Raw genomic sequence first — 21,505 nt, forward strand, 5'->3', positions numbered from 1 at the left:
TTGGTGAAGTACCAGTATGAGTTCCTATTATAACACTTGGTTTTCATCTCAGTTTAGCAATGAAAACCAATGATTCAAAGAAATATTAGCTTTTCTCCATAGCTCCCACAATTAAAATTTTTGTCACTACATATCAATATAATTTTAATAGTGTGGGGGAGGAACTAGCATAATTTTATCAGTATGGGGAGGATCTAGCATTATTTTATCAGTGTGTAGAGGAGGAGCTAACACCATTTTATCAATGGAACTAGCATAATTTTATCAGTGGGAAAGAAGTAGCATCATTTTATCAATGTGTGGGCGGAGGAGCCAGCATTATCTTGTCACTGAGAGAAAATCAATGTTTTCCCTTCAACTATGAATATTTATATTTGAGCATGAATATAAAAATAATGATTGACATCTATAGCTGATCTTTTATCACACCATAATCACTGATGCACAATAAAATCACAGGAACCTGGTGTATCAATGACAAAATATTTAAGCCATACAATGGTACTAATCTCGCATCCACGAACTCCTCTTTCACACACGCTAATGACTCAGTCTTTCATGGTCCAGTCAGTAGTCTGCAAGTGCCTGAGGAGTTAAGGAATGCGGGATTGATCCCACCATATAGCTTCAATACTTTTTCATATTCAATCATTTTCCTCAGTTGGGCAAGTACCTATAGGTCAGTTAATATTGTGACTGATGATGGGTAAGGAAAAGAAAACTGATGTAGATATAGTACCTGCATAAAACCAGCATTGAATGTAATGAAAAGCCATTTTCTGGGCAAGTCCCGGAGGCTTCCTGGAGCTATACCTGGCTGATATATATGTACAGTGACACCTCGACTTGCAATTGCCCCTACGATTGTCGTCGACTAATGATATTCGTTGATACTCGTACAGGTCGACTGAGTGCAAGGTTCCTGGTGGCACGGGCCGACCTGCCTTAGTTTACCAAAGCCGCCCGCTTAGCGACGCTCACGCTTGTAAGAAATTCCATTATTTTGGTGATTTTTTTTGTTTTTTTGAACATAAAAGTAATTATTATATCATGCCATGGGTCCCAAGAAAGTCAGTGGTAAGGTTCAAAATATGAAAACACATGTGAGGATGACCATAGAGGAAAAACAAGAGATCATTCGTAAACATGAAGATGGTATGCAGGTTGTTGAACTAGCTAGGCAGCACAACACATCTCAGTCTATGATATCCACCATACTTGCTAAGAAAAAGGACATTATGAGTGCTAAAGTGGCAAAAGGCTTAACAATAATCACGAAGCATAGAACACAAACACTTGAGGATGTTGAACAGTTATTATTAATTTGGATATACATCAAGAAGTTAGCAGGTGATAGCATTTCAGAGGCCATCATTTGTGAGAAAGCAAGGCAATTGCACGAAGACCTTTTAAAGAAAACTGCTGGAACGAGTGATGCAGATACAAAAGCGTTTAAGACAAGCTAAGAGTTTAAGACAGGGAGCCGGTCGGCCGAGCGGACAGCACGCTGGACTTGTGATCCTGTGGTCCTGGGTTCGATCCCGGGCGCTGGCGAGAAACAATGGGCAGAGTTTCTTTCACCCTATGCCCCTGTTACCTAGCAGTAAAAATAGGTACCTGGGTGTTAGTCAGCTGTCACAGGCTGCTTCCTGGGGGTGGAGGCCTGGTCGAGGACCGGACCGCGGGAACACTAAAGCCCCGAAATCATCTCAAGATAACCGAGAAGCTGGGGATGGTTTGAGAAATTTAGAAAAAGAAGTGGTAGTCATAGTGTTGTGAGGCATGGGGAGGCTGCCAACTCAGACAAACCAGCGGCTGAAAAATTTATTGACGAATTTGAAGATTTGGGTTCTTCCAAACACTAACACCTCTCCTCCTCCCCCCTCCTCACCATCTTCCATACGCCAACAAGAATCCTCGATAAAGGCAAGATAAACATATGTACTGTATTGTAGCTTGAGAATTTTTTTTTATTCAGTATACAATGTATTTTTAAGTTAATATTTTTGGGGGTGTGGAACGAATTAATTCAATTCCCATTATTTCTTATGGGAAAATTTGTTTCGACTCACGACCTGTCTCTGGGAACGGATTAAAATCGCAAGTCGAGGCCCCACTGTATTAGACTATGGTATCAGTCAATTTGATTGGAGTTGTAGCCTACCGAGGACCACGAACCAGAACTTGATTCCCCTCAGAGAGGCATGGGGAGCAATGGCCTATAGGAAACCCCAATGTGGTTGGAAGCATTTTATGTCTGCCAACTACCAGGTTAGGCATCCAGAAAGGTAAGTGTCTCAAAATAAACTTCACCTGGTTAAAATTGCTACCAAACACCGAACTATCAAGGAGAACTCCACAATCTGAAAACAAGCAAACAAGCATGACGTCACAATCGCTGCCGTGCCACTATCTGAGCAGTTACCCCCCTCCCCAGGAGGGGTAAGGTGGAGACCCAGACCCCTTGTGCCGGCATTCAACCCCAGTTCAGAGGCTGAAAATCAAAACGCGAAAACCCGCCGATAAGAGGGAGGGAGGGTTGCCGGAGAGCCTCCGGGACTCACCCAGATAATGGTGTTTCATTACATTCAATGTTGGTTTTCTGTGGAGAGCCCCTCCAGCTCCAGGGGCAACTAAAGCAGCAAATGGCAACCTGAGGGAAGGGGTCATTTCAAACACACCCAAGCGCACCCACTCCATGATGACCTGACAGAGCACAGGAGAAGAGGCCTGCTCCGCGAACCCTGAATGCCCCGAAGGAGGAGGAGGAGTCCATCGCCACAGTAGACCAGAGGAAATGACCCGAAACACCCACAAATCGTGGGACCAGGCACAAGCAAACAGAGCAAGCCTTCCCCTCATTGAACCACGAAAGGGACGACGCCCATTATGCGAACCCGAATGGCACGCAGAGTGACCAGTGCGCGGACCAGACACCATCGGGTCCAAAGGAAGTGCCGGCTCCAAAGCTGGCATCACTGCCCCACTATGACTGGAGGCACCCCGAACCCTGGCACGACCCATCCGATAACGACCCCAACGGCTCCCTCCACTTCCCCGGAGAACCAACAAGTTTGACATAGGGCGACAGCTAGTAGAAGCCGCATGCAGGTACTGCATAACTGCAGAATCTGCAAACAGTGACAGACAAAAAGGGGATGAAAATCTAAGAGCCAAGGCTCACGCGGGTTCCATAGTATGAGCGAGCACAGCCTGCCAGTACGCGAGACGAGAAGCAAAGAACAGAGACACTGTCACCTTCAGAATCGGCGCATACAATTTCAACAAGGCAGCTGATGCCTGAAACGCCGAGACAAGTGTGCCAGACTCAGGTCCGGTCCCCAGTGCCTCCACATCCTCCTCAAGCCAGTCCAAAGACAGCTGGAGCAGGGAAAAGAAACGCAAAACCGAAGCCAAGGGCCCCTGGGAACGCAAATCTGCAGCGATCAGGGACGCTGAAAGGACGGGAACCTGCAAGAAGGACAGTCTGCTAACCAGGAAGACTCCAGTACCTCGTAACGCACCCAATAAGGAAACGTAGAACCGAGCTCAAATGAGGAAGGGTCCGTTATCAAGGCAAAATCCGGGTCACGCAAGAGGTACACTGCAATGGTCTCCCGAACCTTCTTAGACGAGATATGGGAAGCTGAAGACCTCCAGAAGGAAGGAACCGAAGAACCCAAGGGAACCACAGAACCAAGAGAGGAGCCAAACCCCATATCAAATTCATACAGGGAAGGGGGTAAATAAACCCTTCCCCCTGCAACAACATGCCCCGCACAGAGGGTTTCCAACACACAAGCAGGGTCAAACGGGGTGCAAGCACCGCAAGTCAATTCCTCACCAGCCCCAGGATCCTCCATGCCAGGATCCGACGCAGATCCGTCTCCCAAATTCTCCGCCCCTATAAAAAATCAGCGTTGAATATAATGAAACGCCATTTTATGGGTGAGTCCTGGAGGCTCCCCGGAGCTTACCAGGCTGATATGCTAATGTCAGACTTTGGCATCAGTCATGTGTACAGAGTTCTTATGGGCCTACCGGGGACCACAAGCCAGAACCTGGCCCTAGCGTGGTCATCCAAAAAAAACTCATTTTTGTTTGAGGAGTTCTATCCACTCGTTCGGCTTTTGGTTGCAATTTTCACCAGAATAGGGGTTTGTTTTGGGACGCCTACCTTTCTGGGTGCCTAACCCGGTCGATGGCAGACATAGAATGCTTCCAACCACAAGAGGGTTTCTATAGGCCATTGCTCCCCTTGCCTCTCTGAGGGGGCCAGGTTCTGGCTCGTGGTCCCTGGTAGGCCCATAAGAACTCCGTACACACGACTGATACCAAAGTCTGACATTAGCATATCAGACTGGTAAGCTCCGGGGAGCCGTAAGGGCTCCCCCAGAAAAGGTAAAGTCAACCGGAAAAGCAGGGAAAAGGGGGGGGTCCACTGGTCAGATCCTGAAGCCCTGGCTAGAAAAGCAGGCTCGAATGCCTCGGTCGCCGAACTGGAAGGGGCAGCCCCCGAGACCGCCCGAGTCTCACCACCATCTAGACCCTGCCCTAACTCCGAAACTCTCAGATATTTGGGAGCCGGAAGCTGGGGGAAGGGGGGAAGCAGGACAAACCACAGCAGGGAAAGGACGAGGGGGACGAAACCAAAGTTGAAGCGACTAATGCTTCAGGTCCAGATCCCTATAATTAAAGCAGGGCAGCCGTGGGCCATCCGGAAAGGCAACCAACCTAGTGTGCTGCAGCAACCGAAATCGTACATGTAACTCCGATGCTACCTGTACCCTATTATCAGAATCGGTAGACTGGGTGAATTGGAGAACCAGCAAGGAACACCATTCGCAGAACTCTGGGTCGAAGGTGTCACCAATCCAACAGGCAGCATGACAGAGGCAAAACGGGTGAATGTTACCTTGAGACCAGGAGACCTTCACAGAACCACCTTCGAACTTGCCAAGGCGGGATGTTTGAAAAGTCAGCATATGCATAAAATACTTAGAGGTGTTTGAAAAGTCAGCAGAATATTTTGCATAAAGTCACCCATTAAAAGGAGGAGAATTCCTAGCAAAGGATGCATTCATTGGAACAATGAGAACCAGTGGGGTTTTCCAGGGCCCTTAGACTGACTTTTAAGTGAAGCCCAGGCAAGGTACTGCTAACTGGTTGGCCCAAACTAACGAAAGATTAATTAAAAGGTGAACCCCTGCGATGTATACAATCATGGGGACCTAGCGGGAAACCACCAGAATAACAGAGGGTGGACAATAACCAAAGGGCAGACCCCTCCATCTCAGGCAACAAACAAAAAGAAAAAGAAACCCCCTGCAAAAGTACAACGTCTTCAGGAGGAACAAAACTAGCTGCTGTGTAACAGGTGACAAGCTGCACTGTACCTTGTGCCCCTACCAGCGACGATATTACCTCCTACCCAAGGTTAAACAGCGGAAATGAAAACCCCAGCTGACCCCAAGGGTGGGGTCAGCTGGGGTTTTCACCGAGCAATCAAAAATCACCAAGCAGCACAACATCCCTACGGAGGTAGTTCCCGAACAACTTGTGGTAGGCAACCCCAAGCCGCAAGTTCAGTACTTACAGGGCACCTAGGGTAGGCAGCCATAGCCGCATGCAGCCCCAATACTCCGTGAATTACTCCTGGATCGCACACCACCACACAGTAGAACAACAACACAAAGGCACAGCTTTGCTCAGAGACAGGAACCAAAGTCGAATGACTGCCACGCAACACAACACAGCCTCGGAACTGGGATTGGATGGCAGGTGCAAGGGGTCTGGTGCTGTGCTTCCCCATTCCCCCTCCCGGGGAGGGGGGAGCTGTGCAGACAGCGGCACGGCAGCGGTTGTGACATCATGCTTGTTTGCTTGTTTTCAGATTGTGGAGTTCTGCTTGATAGTTCGGTTTTCGGTAGCAATTTTAATCAGGTGCAGTTTGTTTTGAGATGCCTACCTTTCTGGGTGCCTAACCTGGTAGATGGCAGGCATAGATTGCTTCCAACCACATGGGGGTTTCCTATAGGCCATTGCTCCTCATGCCTCTATTAGAGGGCCAGGTTCTGGCTCGTGATCCTCGGTAGGCTAGAACTCCAGTTGAATTGACTGATGTCACAGTCTAATACACACATATCAGCCAGGTGTAGCTCCAGGGAGCTGGAGGGGCTCTTCACAGAAAAATAAAAGATTCAGTTAATCATCACCTTTGCAAAATGCCTATAATTATATTTTTTCCAAGAAAGAAATTAAATACAGTGCTTATGTAGTAGCAGTATACAAAATAATAGTTTAAAACAGATTATACAGTAATTATAAATTTAATACATGGTAAAAGTAAAATATTTTGAATGAATCTGTACATAATATTACTTTCCAACCATCTGATTACTCTGCAAGCATCAAAGATGTACAATGAGCCATTCACAATAGTTATTGCAAATAGCAGCAAACTATACACTGCTCTGATCTGTGAAAGATCAATGTACTGTATTAAGGTAAGGTAATTATCAGAGCCTCCTATGCAGCTCATGAGTTTTAAGCTTCATTGCTGATACAGTACATAACCAATATAACCTAATGTAATATCATGTAAGTTAACTTAACCTAACCTGATGTGATGTAATGTAATGTAACCTAATGTAATGTAGCATAACGTAACAACTTTTACCTATACTTATAATTTTGTAACATTTAGTGATGATCAGACAGTTCCATGTGACAGCTCCTAAATTTGCCTTATGATAAGCTCAGTGTTGACTGGAGTGTGTTGAATAAGCTTAGTGGCTATTGCATAAAAGGCTGACATAAGCTTAGTAGTGATCAGATCAAGTGCTCCAACAATTAAGACACGACAATAATCTAAACCCTTGTCACCAGACGTTCAAAGTATATGGCCATTGTTATAAGCCTCTAAATGTATAATTGGGCTACATTTGGTGATGACTGGAGCATTTGCTCTCGAGAAGACCATGGTCAGGGCTGCCAAGGGATAAGCGGCATCAATGAATATGTAGCAGCAGTGAATATGAAATATGAAAACACCTAGCCTGTACTAAGATACTTAAACACAGGTTGATAACACCCAGAATGAACAGCACATCCAATAAAATCGACCAGTAAGAATCTACAAGTTTAAAGCCAGTTTAAATGCAACAGGACAAGAGTACAACACAGAACATATGAAGTATAAATGAGTCACAGAGTGTAACCCAACACAATAAATAGCTTATACAACACAGCCACAGAATGCAACTTGATACAACAGTGTATACAATACAGCCACAGAGTGCAACCCAATACAGTGGTGCAACCATCAATGAGTGCAGCAATCAAGTAACACAAAACAGGCATACAGCCCAATCAGAGAGTAACACAAAGTCAGGGAATACAACTCAGGCAAAGAGTAACACAAAAGCAGGGTATACAGCAGTCAGGAAATACAGCACTGCACAGGAGTACAGTACACAATAAATACAGCATTGCCAGAGAGAACAGGAACAATAGCATAGCCATGGGGGAATATATAACACAGAAAGAACATATTTAGGGAATAGCATTATCAAAGAGAGTAGAGCATAGTCAGTGAGTATAACACAGTCAATGGTGAGAGAACAAACATGGACTATAGAACAACCACAGACTACAGAACGGTTAGAGTACAGCAAAGCCAGGCAAAAGCCCAGACTCATAAAATCTCATTTCTGTTACACTGTATTTCAATCATCTAGCATAAAAAGATAATTGTTATTAAAAAAATATGGGTCATTCACAGAATCCTCCAATGCTACTTTTACAATATAAATACAAATTTAAAAACAAAAATGTATTAATAAAATTCAAAGTTTTCCTTGAGAATGAGAAGCACCACCTCACACTGAGGACTGAAGTGTGTCCCAAACATTACACTTCTACACAAGAACCTACAAATTCTTTGGCTACAACAATGGATCAAGTCTCCATAAAAGAAAAGTTGACTAAATTTTGCATATCACTCTGATACACTTACTAGTTTCTTTGAGAAGATCAATTTCTTTAATGTAATGTAATGATAAGTGACGGGCACACCACCATAGATACCGTGCTGCGCATGTCCATCATTTGCCATAAAACAGTGTTCGGATTTTAACATAAAAAAGAATTCTCACAGAAACACTACTCTACGGTGTAATTAAAATCATCTGGCTCTTTCATTAAAGAAAAAAATTACAGCATAATGCATTACTGTACCTTCATATCTTTGGCTCTGTTCTGATTTTCATAAATATTTTAAAGTTCATTAAACAGGCCAAAGCAAAGTGTCACATTATCCCTCATTGTATTTATGTGTTCATTGTTGCTAAGCCAAATAAATAAAATTAAAATTCAAACAGCTCTCTGACAAAATAATGACTACAATGAACCGAGTTGTAAGTAACTCAAATTTTTGGAAAGTTTTGAACAATAAAAAGGTAAAATATAAAACCACAAATATTTACATGCCTATTTTAAATATGTATAATAAGATATTTTCCTTAATAATTTCTTTAGTAAATATCCATATAAATACATTTGCAATTGGAGCATAACTATCTAAAAATATATAATTTAATTTTATAAACATTATAAACAGAAAAACAGCAATAAAATATCAAAATAAAATTATAAATACCTGGTAAATAAATATCATTGTGCTCACAGGTAGAGGACCAGGCGGCCTTGGTGGCCCATGGAAGCACTGAGTGAAGGTAATAAAAGTGTACCCCTTCTACCACCGATGATTCTATACACTACAAAATGAAATCACAGTAACGTGATATATATATCAATGAGAAAATCATTGTCTGGGAACACCCAGGGCACAGGTTCGAACCCTCATCACGGCTCCCATGGATTTTCTCACCGATGATTCTGTTCTTTGGCTACGGTTACGGTATACAGCAGCCAGCATCACCAAGTGCTCTGCTATGTTTTATCAACTTTCACGCCGTTTTGTCCAACCTATCCTCAAAGTTATTGCAACATGATTTTTTATGTAATTAAATTTTTAAAAATCAAAATAATGAAGCTTCTTTGGACTAATTACCACTAGCCACAATGAGTTAGGTGGGTTGCCTAGGTTTAACTACTTTTGATTAGACAATAGCACTTTCAATTTGGTGGTTGTCAAATTGTGAAAACAAGCTGATCTTATCATTCCTTACATCCTTTCTTGATCAATTTTCTTATTCATTTGTTTGGTTTAGTTGTTTGTATTGGCTTTAATTTAATTGTATGTCCAGTATATGGTTGCTGATGATATAATTAACCTTTCTATATATTCATGCTTGTCAACAAGAATAAAAAGTAAGGCTTTAGTTATGGGCCTCCCAAGCTATCCTTTGCATTTGTAAATGTTTTAAATGTTCTTTCAAACATCTTAAAATACTTGGAGGTGTTTGAAAAGTCAGCAGAATATTTTGCATAAAGTCACCCATTAAAAGGAGGAGAATTCCTAGCAAAAAATAGCTAGAACTACAATAACTATTCCCATGAGAAGTTATTAGTATTCAATAATACTGACAAATATAATCCATAAAGTATATTGACCAGACGACACACTAGAAGGTGAAGGGACGACGACGTTTCGGTCCGTCCTGGACCATTCTCAAATCGATTGTGATGAGGATGTAGTTGTTATAGATTCAGCTACTCGGAACAAGTTCCAAGTAGCACGGGCTATGGTGAGCCCGTAAATGATCATAAAAAAATTGACATCGTGAAATGTCGTCATCCTTTCACCTTCTAGTGTGTGGTCTGGTCAACATACTTTAGCCACATTATTGTGACTCATCGCCTGCATAATCCATAAACTCATTGTTGTCAAAATATTTATAGAATTCATCAAAATGTTAACTCTATACTCACCACTCTGATTCTCACTTGAATATGTCAATACTGTACTGCATTGGGTACTTTCAATACCAATTAAAATAATCCCACACTAATCCCCATTTTAAAAATTCCAGGGGAAAAACTAGGTTAACAAAGAAATAGTGCAGAAAACCAAATAAATTCTGGTAAATGTCACTACTACATACATGGCTGTGTTTTAACACTCACAGTGAAGGATTTTCCAGTACTGTATCACAATTACCTCATATTATATCTTTCACAAATTTTTGTGAATACATTAATTTAAAGAAAGTCAATAGGAATATACCCTATATAAAAATATTAGATAGCTCAATGAGATATATTACTACTTTAAACAAATTTAATCTAAACCCTTTCAGCGCTCCAATCACTATCTGCAATCTCTTCCTGTGCTCCAAATGCCATGTGAGTGACCCTAATGGGGTTTCAATACTTTTTTGTTTATGTGCACCTGGCTGTTGTACTTTTAAACAACTTAGCTGCTAAAGGATTAATAGTTCTTGAAGTTTAGAATTAATGTCAATTTTTTTAAATAAATAAAATGATGTTAACATTTCTAATTTCCCACTGAAAGGGGAAACACTAACAAAATTGACACATATATATTACATGCTTAATGGCTTAATATAATTTCATTTAACTGCTATCTGCAAACGGAGAGGAAGTGTGTGTGATATATTTATGTAAAGAATTCGTTGTTAAACACTACAGAAATCCTTATTGCTAGCACTATAACCAAACATGTGATTATACCATTAAGCAAAACCTCTAAGTATGTGACAAACATAAACTCACAATACTCATTTGCATATTTTACAGTAATATGTGATAGTTATCACAATAATACATCCTACATAGTAAAATGCAAAGCATCTAGTAAAATTACAGCACCAATATCCTAGAACCCAATACTCAACGACACAAAAAGTGCCTACCCAGAGGGCAAAAAAAGTTCAAATAATGTTTAATCAACAAAGAATTAACGTTATCAACGTTGATTCAGTGTTACATCAAAGTCATTTGCCCAGCTTTGCCTAACGGGGTAAGTACTGGGTAAGTCTTTTATTTATACCGAAATGCAGTATCATCAACTGCTAATTTTTAGCAGAATAGTTACTAAGTCATTAAACAGTATCACCATTTCACTGTAAATGTATATTATCTGAGGTGTACTATGATACAATAACTTTTTGTAATGAATACACCAGAAGATGAGAAATCACTGCTATTTTCTTTCAGCAATGAATTTGTGTTCATTAATTTTGTATTAATTTATGGCTTTATATATATAAATGCTTTTTTGTAAGCATGCATATACTATAATGTACACACATATAATGTATACATGTATGTGTTATCAATATCACCTGACAGTAAACAAACTTACTGTCACAGATCACAAAATTTATAAAAGTTACTATTCATTTGGAATACAGGTAAGAAGATATTTTTCCATGGCATATAACATACAATACTGCAATGCATATTGCATATCCCTCATAATGCATAATGCTCTAGTAGAGTATCTGTTGAAATTAGACTCTCCTGAGGAGAGATCTTCAGTCACAGCTCTGTCGTTACAGAATGATGTGTTTTCTTGAACTGCGCTACATACAACCTTTATAAGAAATTATGGAAGATCCACTTTTCATTGGTCAGTTCCCTACACATTCATAGTCTACTGCACTGGTGTCAACATCTGTCTTACTTGTATCGTGGCCGACGGAAGATCCACAGGAAAATATTTTTAAATCTTCTCCAGCGTGACAAGGGTTTACTTCTACTAGCAGGAGCTCCTTCAATCGCCTCCTTTTGTTTCTTTCGAATTTCTCTCACAAGCATGTGGAAAGCATCATCAACAAAGTGTCGTAAGGCAGCAGATGTTTCAAAAAATGGGCAGCCCATAGAATGTGCAAGTGCTTGCCCTTCTTCTGTTGTAACCTAAAAGAAAAAACAAATTTTTTTTTTTTTTTCCATTAAGTTAACATTACGTTAACTTAATGCATTTGTTGTCAGAAACAGGAAACCTTTACATAGACTTACTGAGGTCCCCTAGGCCAATTACTGACCTTCCATAGGATGCAACCCACTAAAACTGCCTAACTCCTGGGTACCTATTTATTGCTAGGTGAACAGGACCTCAGATGAAAGGAAATCTGCCCAACCATTTCTGTCTTGCCTAGGAATTGAATCCAGAATCCCTGATTGCGAGTCGAGGGCATAGATCACTGTACTACAGGACCCTTTTAATTCACATTCATAGTGCTACACAAGTTTTGAAATGCAAAACATATTGATGAAAGCTTTGACAATGTGTCCCATTTATGTGAATCCATCTATTTTCAGGGGAAGTATACCTTGAGAATGTCTTGAAATGTAGTCAAAAGCCTGTTTCCCTTTTTAACATAGAGGAATACATATGGAATAATATCCAGTGTTGAATGCAATAAAATGCCCCTTTCTGGTGGGTCCATCTGAGCCTCCGCAAGTCACCAAGAGATCCATCCCAGAAAATACTGTGCAGTATGAAGATGACATCATACTACAGAAGCAGCATTAGGGTAATATATTGTGCATTTCATTTTTAATGTACTGTACCTCTACAAAACACAGAAAATTAATACTGCACAATGCATGAGAGGAAAACACTAAGGGGATGGGGTTGGCACTTGCAGTGTCTAGTGCTATTGCCCCAGGAAATTTACATTCTGGGAAAGATTAGCTGTTTGTTAAGGACATCTTGATGAGTCTAACAGGTTTCCTGTTCTAGAAAATAGGAAACCAAATTGTCAATTCATACAAAAATTTTCCAGAACTAGAAAAAAAATAGCTTCTGAAAAAGGATTCCTGGTTCACACACAAATCACAATAGCATGATACTGTATATCAAATGAACAAATCCACAAAGGCCTTGCTGAGGGTTCAAACCTATGCACGGGATGTTCCCAGAAGTGCCTTAGTCAACTGTACCATGACATGGTACAGTTGACTAGGAGTTGTAAAACCTGGAGTGCTACTGCCCTCACTAGGATCCCAAAGCTCCCGATTCTGGGAACATCCCATGTGTAGGTTCGAACCCTCATCACGGCCCTTGTGGATTTGTTCATTTGTTGATTCCTGGTGTCTATAAGTAACACCAAGACAAATAGAAATATCCATGATACCAGGTTCACTATTGCAACATATCTCAAAGTCAACTTCCCCTATAACATTTATACCGGCAGTTTCCCAGGTACGAATGAGTTATATTCTGAGACCGTGATTGTAAAGTACTGTATATGTTTGGAACGCAGATCAAGATTTTCCATAGGCACAATGCTATAAGTGGGAGATGCATTACCAGGACACCAAAAATCCTCACAAAATTAATATTTTGGAGATATAATATAAAAAAAAATTATTTACCTTGAATGATGGAGTTACCCTGCATGTCAAAGTTAGCTGTCTTTGAAGAGTAAAATGGTATAATTACATCAATAAATAAATGAAAATACATGTGCAATGTATTGGTAGTCCATCATTTTGTAATTACCCTCAGGAGTAAATGCCTCCCCACCCTCCTCCTATCTCTAGCCCAGGGCCCCACCCCACCAACAAAGTAAACATGATCAATCATGTGAGTGTGGGTCATTGAGGACTTGAGGCCACTGGTGGGAATGTATCATACACACACACGGCTACAGGGGGCCGGTGGCTGAGCGGACAGCACGCTGGACCGTGATCCTGTGGTCCCCGGGTTCGATTCCGGACGCCGGCGAGAAACAATGGGCAGAGTTTCTTTCACCCTAATGTCCCTGTTACCTAGCAGTAAATAGGTAGCTGGGAGTTAGTCAGCTGTCACGAGCTGCTTCCTGGGTGTGTGTGTGTGGTGTGGGGGAAAAAAAAAATAGTAGTTAGTAACAGTTGACTGACAGTTGAGAGGTGGGCCGAAAGAGTAGAGCTCAACCTCCGCAAGCACAACTAGGTGAATACATACAGCCACCCACCCACACAAACCTACACCCGCTGTGCACCTCCCACCCCTCATTTCATCAAATATCAATAGTACATAGGTTTCAAATAGGTTACTAATAATTACACTTACCTTTCGATGCATTGGATCATCCAGATCTACTTTATTCCCAACCAAGACAATTGGAATGGAATCTGCAGCACGAACTTTAGTGATAAGCTTTTTGTAACCTGCAACCTCCTCAAAGCTACGACGATCCGTCAAGGAGTAACAAATCAGGAAACCTTCACCACATCTCATGTACTGGTCACGCATAGCCGTAAATTCAATCTGATTGAGAAATTTATATATTAATGTTTAATAATCAAACTAGCTATATCTTGTTTGCAAATTTTTAATGTTATTATGTTAAAATAAGTAATATTTAATTATTTAAAATAAACAATAATTTGATTCCATCATATAACTATTATCCATGAACATGTTTTTTAAGTAAAATTTGATATTAGTTACAAAAAAGTTTTAAAATTGTAAATTATGACATTGTAAATATTACAACTTTCCCAAATTTTGTATAGAATCTGAAACTAAGAATTTTAAATGATATACTGATTCTGCAATTCCTTAACCCTTCAACTGTGCATAGCATAAGACCACATCGGTGGTGTGCATAGGAACTAGGGGGACAAGTTCAGGTCTATCATAGGATTTAAAACAACCACAGGTAAACATGGCTTGCAGCCTCTTCTCCAGGCCTCCAGTAAACAGATGCTATCTTGGTAAAAAAAAATTGTGGGTACTCCTCCTTGTGTGCGAGGGCCTCACACCCTACCTGTGAGCAAGGGCCTCACGGCCCTCCTGGGTGCGAAGGCCTCACACCCCTCCTGGGTGCGAGGGCCTCACACCCCTCCTGGGTGCGAGAGCCTCACACCCCTCCTGGGTGCGAGAGCCTCACACCCCTCCTGGGTGCGAGAGCCTCACATTCCTTATGGGTGCAAGAGCCACATACAAGCTACGTGTGCATACAATTTTTTCTTTCAGTTCCCCATGATCATTAAATGCATCATAACAATATTTGAAAGAAAAATTATTTTTGTTCTCTTTTTTTTTTGTTGATGAGCATCACGGAGTTGTCACATAAATATATAATGATATGAAACAGGTGTGCAGCACAGGGGTTAAAGATTAAAAGTTCAACTCATTTAGTATGGCAACTTTAGTCACACCAAGCCCTCAATTAAATTTGGTTTTATATTTTAACATGATATATATTTTGGTTATTCTCACACCCCAGGGAAAAATAAAACATTCAGTAACCTAAAAGGAGCTTAACCATTTTTGTCCTCAGTGTCGTAAATAACTCATCATACGTTGAAAACCCTCATAGCTACTTTCTCAACTTGGGCTTCTATTCAGCAAAAGCCAGAGAGCTTTCTGTGCACACCAAAGCCTGATAAATTCCTGTACAGTCAAGGGATTACTATGCTAGGGAGGCACTGGAGAGTAGGTCAATCTAGTTTAAAATGACAAACAGCAGTTTATTCACATAACATTATTGGTGACCTTGTAATGGGGTAGGATATGGTAAAATCATACACAAAATTGCTCACCAAAGCTCATTTTCTGATTGTCAAAACTGTATACAGTGTACTGTATCATTAGGTTAGGATGTATTAGCTAAGGTTAGGCTTCATTGGCTTGGGTTAGGTTAGGTTGGGTACAGTTAGGTAGGTTTTAAAATACATTGGCAAATCATCTTGCATCAGGTATCGGCTAGGATACCTTCCAAGATCACTACCCGGCAGCAGCATTTCACCATCAGTTCCCTACCATCGGACAACCTTTCATACCCCCTTGATGGCAATAAAGCCAACTCTAAGCATGGAAGAAGAATGGGCTGAAAGATTAGATCAAAGCAGCATAATGATCTACCCAGAAAGGTGCTTTTCATAAAATGTACTGTAACTCAAAGATTCACCCATACTGCTGAAATAAGACACAAATTGAGACATGAAATTTAAAGGTAACAAAGTCAACAGAATTAATGAGATATTGCTGACACACTAACAGAAGTGGTAAATGAGTGGAAAGTTATTTAAGCCTCAACTGAGCCTAGCTTAACACTATCGCACTCCGTTGCCGACGTTCGTCATCATGTATTTTTTTTGAGTCATCTCGGTTGCCTCTGTCTTGCGTCACTCATTAATATATTTGTTAAAAATTTTAATTTTATCCGATCAATCTGGGAGTGGTTTCAAAATAAGCGCCTTTAGATTGTGCACAATTTGACACCAAAATGAAAGACATAACACGAAAATTTATGTCAGAACACTGGAAAGATATAAATAATTTTGTGGTGATGAGTGTCAAAAAGTGTCCAAATAATAAAATATTTGCTAAAATTCCATTTATTGTTCTATTATTATGGAACTAGTTTTAAAATATGCGCCTTTATATTGCAAACAATGATACCAAAATGAAAGACGTGACCAAAAATTGATGTCAGAACACTGGAAAGATATAAATTTTTTTGTGGAGACCTGACCAAATGTAAACTGTGTCAACAAAATTATTCGCACACCCTCCGTCACTATGTGATGGTGTGTGAAAAGATACATTTATTTATTTATTTATTTATTTATTTATGCATATACAAGAATGTACATAAGGAATGTGAGGATACAAATATGGTAATTACAGTCTTGTAAAGCCACTAGCACGCGCAGCGTTTCGGGCAGGTCCTTAATCTAAGAAAATTTTAAGGAGGTAAATACTTGCAAAATTATAGACAAAAAATGATAACAGATTACATGAAATGAAAAAAAGATGAGAGAAAATTGTAGGTACAGTATATTAAAGCACATAGGTAGCTAAGATTGATTGCAATGACAGCTTGAATGGTAGTTGACAAAAAAATTGGTAGGCATAATACAGCAGAAACAATATAAGATTGGTTGCAATGACAGCTTGAATGGTAGTTGACAAAAATTGGTAGTCACAATACAGCATATGGCTAGCACATAAAAGAAGACAGCAATGAACACAATGATAAGGTTGTTTGAAATTACATAAAAATTAGGAGATTGGGTAACACTAGGTACAGAGCAAATTTAAAGCTCAGTGTAGGAAACTAAGATGATGAAGTTAGGTACTTTTTGGTTTTGCTTTTAAATAAGGCAAAAGTTTTACAGTCTTTCAATTCACTAGGGAGTGAGTTCCATAAACTAGGTCCCTTAATTTGCATAGAGTGTTTACACAGATTAAGTTTGACCCTGGGGATATCAAAGAGATGTTTATTTCTGGTGTGGTGATAATGGGTCCTATTACATCTGTCCAGGGAGAGTTTCAGAGCATGGTTTGCATTTAAGAACAGGGTTTTGTAAATGTAGTTGACACAAGAGAATGTGTGGAGGGAGTTAATATTTAGCAAGTTTAGGGATTTAAACAAGGGAGCTGAGTGTTGTCTGAAAGCTGAGTTAGTTATCATTCTGATAGCAGATTTTTGCTGTGTGATGATGGGCTTAAGGTGGTTTGCAGTGGTAGACCCCCATGCACAGATACCATAATTAAGATAGGGGTAAATTAGTGCATAATATAGTGAGAGGAGAGCAGAGTTAGGAACATAATATCTGATTTTGGAGAGTATACCAACTGTCTTAGAGACTTTCTTAGTTATGTGTTGAATGTGGGTGCTGAAGTTGAGTCTCTTGTCTAGGAATAGGCCAAGAAACTTGCCATCATCTTTATTACTGATGTTAATGTTGTCTATCTGTAGCTGAATTGCATTTGATGATTTGCTTCCAAATAAGATGTAGTAAGTCTTTTCGATGTTTAATGTTAGTTTGTTCGTTGACATCCATAAGTGGACTTTTTTTAATTCATTATTCACAACATTATTTAGTGTATGTGGGTTGAGGTTTGAATAGATAAGAGTAGTATCGTCAGCAAACAGTATAGGTTTGAGAATATTAGAGACATTAGGCAGATCGTTTATATATATAAGAAATAGAAGAGGTCCTAAGATGCTGCCCTGTGGCACTCCAACGGTAATTGGTAGAGTGGATGAAGTTGTATCATTGGTGGTTACATATTGGTGTCTGTCACTAAGATAGGATCGGATGTAGTCAAGGGCAAGGCCTCGGATTCCATAATGATGGAGTTTAAGTAAGAGGTAGTTGTGATTAACAGTATCAAAGGCTTTTCTTAGGTCAATGAAGAGTCCAATCGGAAACTCATTTTTGTCAAGGGCTGAGTAGATAACGTCAAGGAGACTAATGATTGCATCGTTGGTGCTCTTTTGGGACCGGAAGCCAAACTGGCAGGGGCTGAGTATGTCGAATTTTACGAGGTAGGAATAGAGCTGTTTGTAAATAATTTTTTCAAATATTTTTGATAGAATGGGTAGATTTGATATTGGTCTATAATTGTTTATGTCCGCCGGATTGCCTCCTTTATGGACTGGCGTTACTCTTGCTTTTTTGAGGATATCAGGGAAGGTGTGACACTCTATAGATTTGTTGAACAGTAGTGCTATGGGTGGGGCAAGGGCATGGGAGGCTCTCTTGTACACAATGGACGGAATTTCACTGGTGTTCCCTGCCTTGGTTTTTAGAGAGTGTATGATGGACACAACATCTGCCGGGCTGATTGGTGAAAGGAGAAGAGAGTTTGGATAGCTGCCTGAGAGATATGTGTTAATATGTGTCTGAGTCAGTGGGATTTTACTGGCAAGATTAGCACCAACCGATGAAAAGAAACTATTAAATTCATTTGCCATTTCTAAATCAGTTGACGGTATATCCCCATCCTTGTAGAGTTTTATTTGGTTATGTGAGTGTTGTTTAGTTCCTAGGATACTAGAGATAGTTTTCCAAGTGTTTTTCATGTTGCCTTTTGCTTCATTGAATCTATTCACATAATATGCAAGTTTTGCCTTTCTTATGATACTGGTAAGCATTGATGAGTACCTTTTAGCTACTTCCTTTGAAACTAGGCCAATCCTAACTTTCTTTTCATATTCATGTTTCTTGTTGATTGAGTTGAGAATGCCACTTGTGAGCCATGGATTGTTTAATCTTTTGTCAGTTACTTGCTTTGTAAGAAGGGGACAATGAAGGTTGTAGAGGCTTAGAGTTTTGGAGAGGAAGAGGTTAGCTAATGAATTTATATCATGGGTATTATTGAATTCAGAATCCCAGTTAATATTGTGAAGTGCCTCTGTAAGATTGTCTAAAGCTGATTCACTGTGTAGCCTAAATGAAAGTTTCTTGCTTTTTGGTGGTGTTATGTCCATGTTCGCTATGAGAAAGGTAGGATAGTGGTCAGTTGTTCTGTCGTAGATTATACCAGATACAAGGGGAGCTGTTATGTTTGTCCATATGTGGTCCAAGGTAGTGGCTGATGTTTGAGTGACTCGGGTAGGTTTGGTGATAGTGGGGATTAGCATACAGGAGTTCATGCTGTTAAGGAAATAGTCAACTTGAGAGCAATTTTGTTGACCCAGGTCAATATTAAAGTCTCCTCCCAATATTAAAGTCTCCCTACATGAATTCAGAGACAATTCTATAACCAACGTAACAACAATGTGTCAATATTTCTCCTCCTCAATATTAAAGTCTCCCTACATGAATTCAGAGACAATTCTATAACCAACGTAACAACAATGTGTCAATATTTCATTCAAAATGGCCTGCTACCAGAAATTTTAGCCAAATATCCCCAGTTTGCTAAGTGTAGGTAGTAACTAAGAGTGATTGTAACCTATCCACCACTGCCCACTGGATGATGGGGGGGGCGGTGTGCAGGACAAACATATCAATTGTGACACTAGCTCTCCACATATATCAGTTGCTTAATTTAGAAAATGTACTTGTGGTCGATCTTGAACCCATTGTTGATGTGACGACTTATACTGAATTTTGTAACTAACTCATCAAGATTGTAGCTTGCTTAGCTAAATGATTTGTGGGGTTCAGTCCCTGAGCCCATTATGTGCCTCTGTAACCCTTTCCACTACCACCCACAAGATGGGTATGGGGTGCATAATAAATAAACTAAACTAACTTGTTCTCTAATTATGGAACTAGTTTTAAAATACGTGCCTTTATATTGCGAACAATTTGATACCAAAATGAAGGACGTGATGCAAAAATTTATGTCAGAAAGATAATAAATACTTCTGTGGTTCATATTTTAAAATATTTGCTAAAATTCCCTTTATTGTTCTATTACAATGGGACTAGTTTTAAAATACCCGCCTTTTTATTGCGAACAATTTGATACCAAAATGAAAAACATAACACGAAAATTTGTGTCAGAACACTGGAAATATATAAATAATTTTGTTGTGATGAGCGTCCAAAAGTTAAAATATTTGTTAAAATTCCATTTATTGTTCTGTTATTATGGAACTAGTTTTAAAATACACACCTTTATTTTGTGAACAATTTGATACCAAGATGAAACACGTAACACGAAATTTTATGTTATCAAACTGAACGAGTATATACATTAGTCTGCAGGTGTGCCAATTGGTGCTCATTAACTGGTAACTTGGCCGACTTTAGGCTTTGCTGTGGGGAGTCACGCCGGGCTTTTAGACCTTATATGCATATACCCCTGTAGGGAATTCTATTGCAAACACAATGATACCAAAACGAATGACGTAGCACGAGAAATAGGGTGAGAAAACTGAAACGAGTATAAACATTTTACTGATTTTGTGCGCTCACAGGTAACTTTACCGACTTTAGCCTTTGCTGTGGGGAGTCACGGTGGGCTTTTGGACCTTATACGCATATACAGTGGTACCTCGGCTTACGAGCGCCTCTGGTTACAAGTTTTTCGGGTTATGAGCAGGATTTGCCCCGAAAATTTGTATCGGGTTACGAGGGTTGCCTCAGGATACGAGTTTGTTGATACGTGTACGGGCCGACCTAGCGCGTGGTGGCACGGCGATGGCCGCTCAGTTTGCCAGTGCCTTGTGCCCAGTAACTATCCCGCCTGAATTCTTCACAAGGATTTACCGTTTATTTTCAGAGTTTTTGCTATTTGAGCATAAAATTTGTTATAATATACATCGCAATGGGTCCTAAGAAAGCCAGTGGTAAGGTTCAAGGCAAGAAATCGCATGTGAGGATGACAATAGAGGAAAAGCAAGAGATCATTCGGAAGCATGAAAATGGTGCACATGTTGTTGAACTTTGTAGGCAATACAACAAATCCACGTCAACGATATGCACTATACTTGCCAAGAAAAAGGACATTATGAGCGCCAAGTGGCAAAAGGTGTATCAACAAGCACGAAACAAAGACCACAAATACTTGAGAAAGTGGAAAAGTTGTTATTAATTTGGATACACAAGAAGAAGTTAGAGGGTGATAGTGTTTTGGAGGCCATCATTTGTGAGAAAGCCAGGGTATTGCACAAAGACCTTGTAAAGAAAACCCTTGGAACGAGTGCAGAGAAAGACTTTAAGGCAAGCAGGGGATGGTTTGACAAATTTAGAAAAAGAAGTGGTATTCATAGTGTTGTGAGACATGGGGAGGCTGCCAGCTCAGACAAACCAGCCGCTGAGAAATTTATTGAAGAATTTAAAGAGTTTGCAGAGGCTGAGGGATACCTACCGCAACAGGTGTTTAATTGTGATG

At 40.1% G+C, this 21,505-nt stretch overlaps 1 protein-coding gene across 1 annotated transcript in view; it reads right to left on the minus strand.

Moving 5' to 3' along the window:
* The window catches only part of Ric (Ras-related protein interacting with calmodulin), a 42,763-nt gene that overhangs the window by 17,569 nt on the left and 3,689 nt on the right, over nucleotides 1-21,505 (minus strand). Inside the window, exons 4-5 of the mRNA XM_045741899.2 lie at nucleotides 13,988-14,185; nucleotides 1-11,844 (exon numbers count right to left, since the gene is read on the minus strand). The exon at nucleotides 1-11,844 is cut by the window's left edge and continues 17,569 nt beyond it. Of these exons, the coding sequence (XP_045597855.1) occupies nucleotides 11,608-11,844; nucleotides 13,988-14,185 (435 nt within the window). The 3' untranslated portion in view covers nucleotides 1-11,607. The remainder of the gene's footprint in view (nucleotides 11,845-13,987; nucleotides 14,186-21,505) is intronic.

Source organism: Procambarus clarkii, chromosome 40 (assembly GCF_040958095.1).
Source record: "Procambarus clarkii isolate CNS0578487 chromosome 40, FALCON_Pclarkii_2.0, whole genome shotgun sequence".
NCBI lineage: Eukaryota > Metazoa > Arthropoda > Malacostraca > Decapoda > Cambaridae > Procambarus > Procambarus clarkii.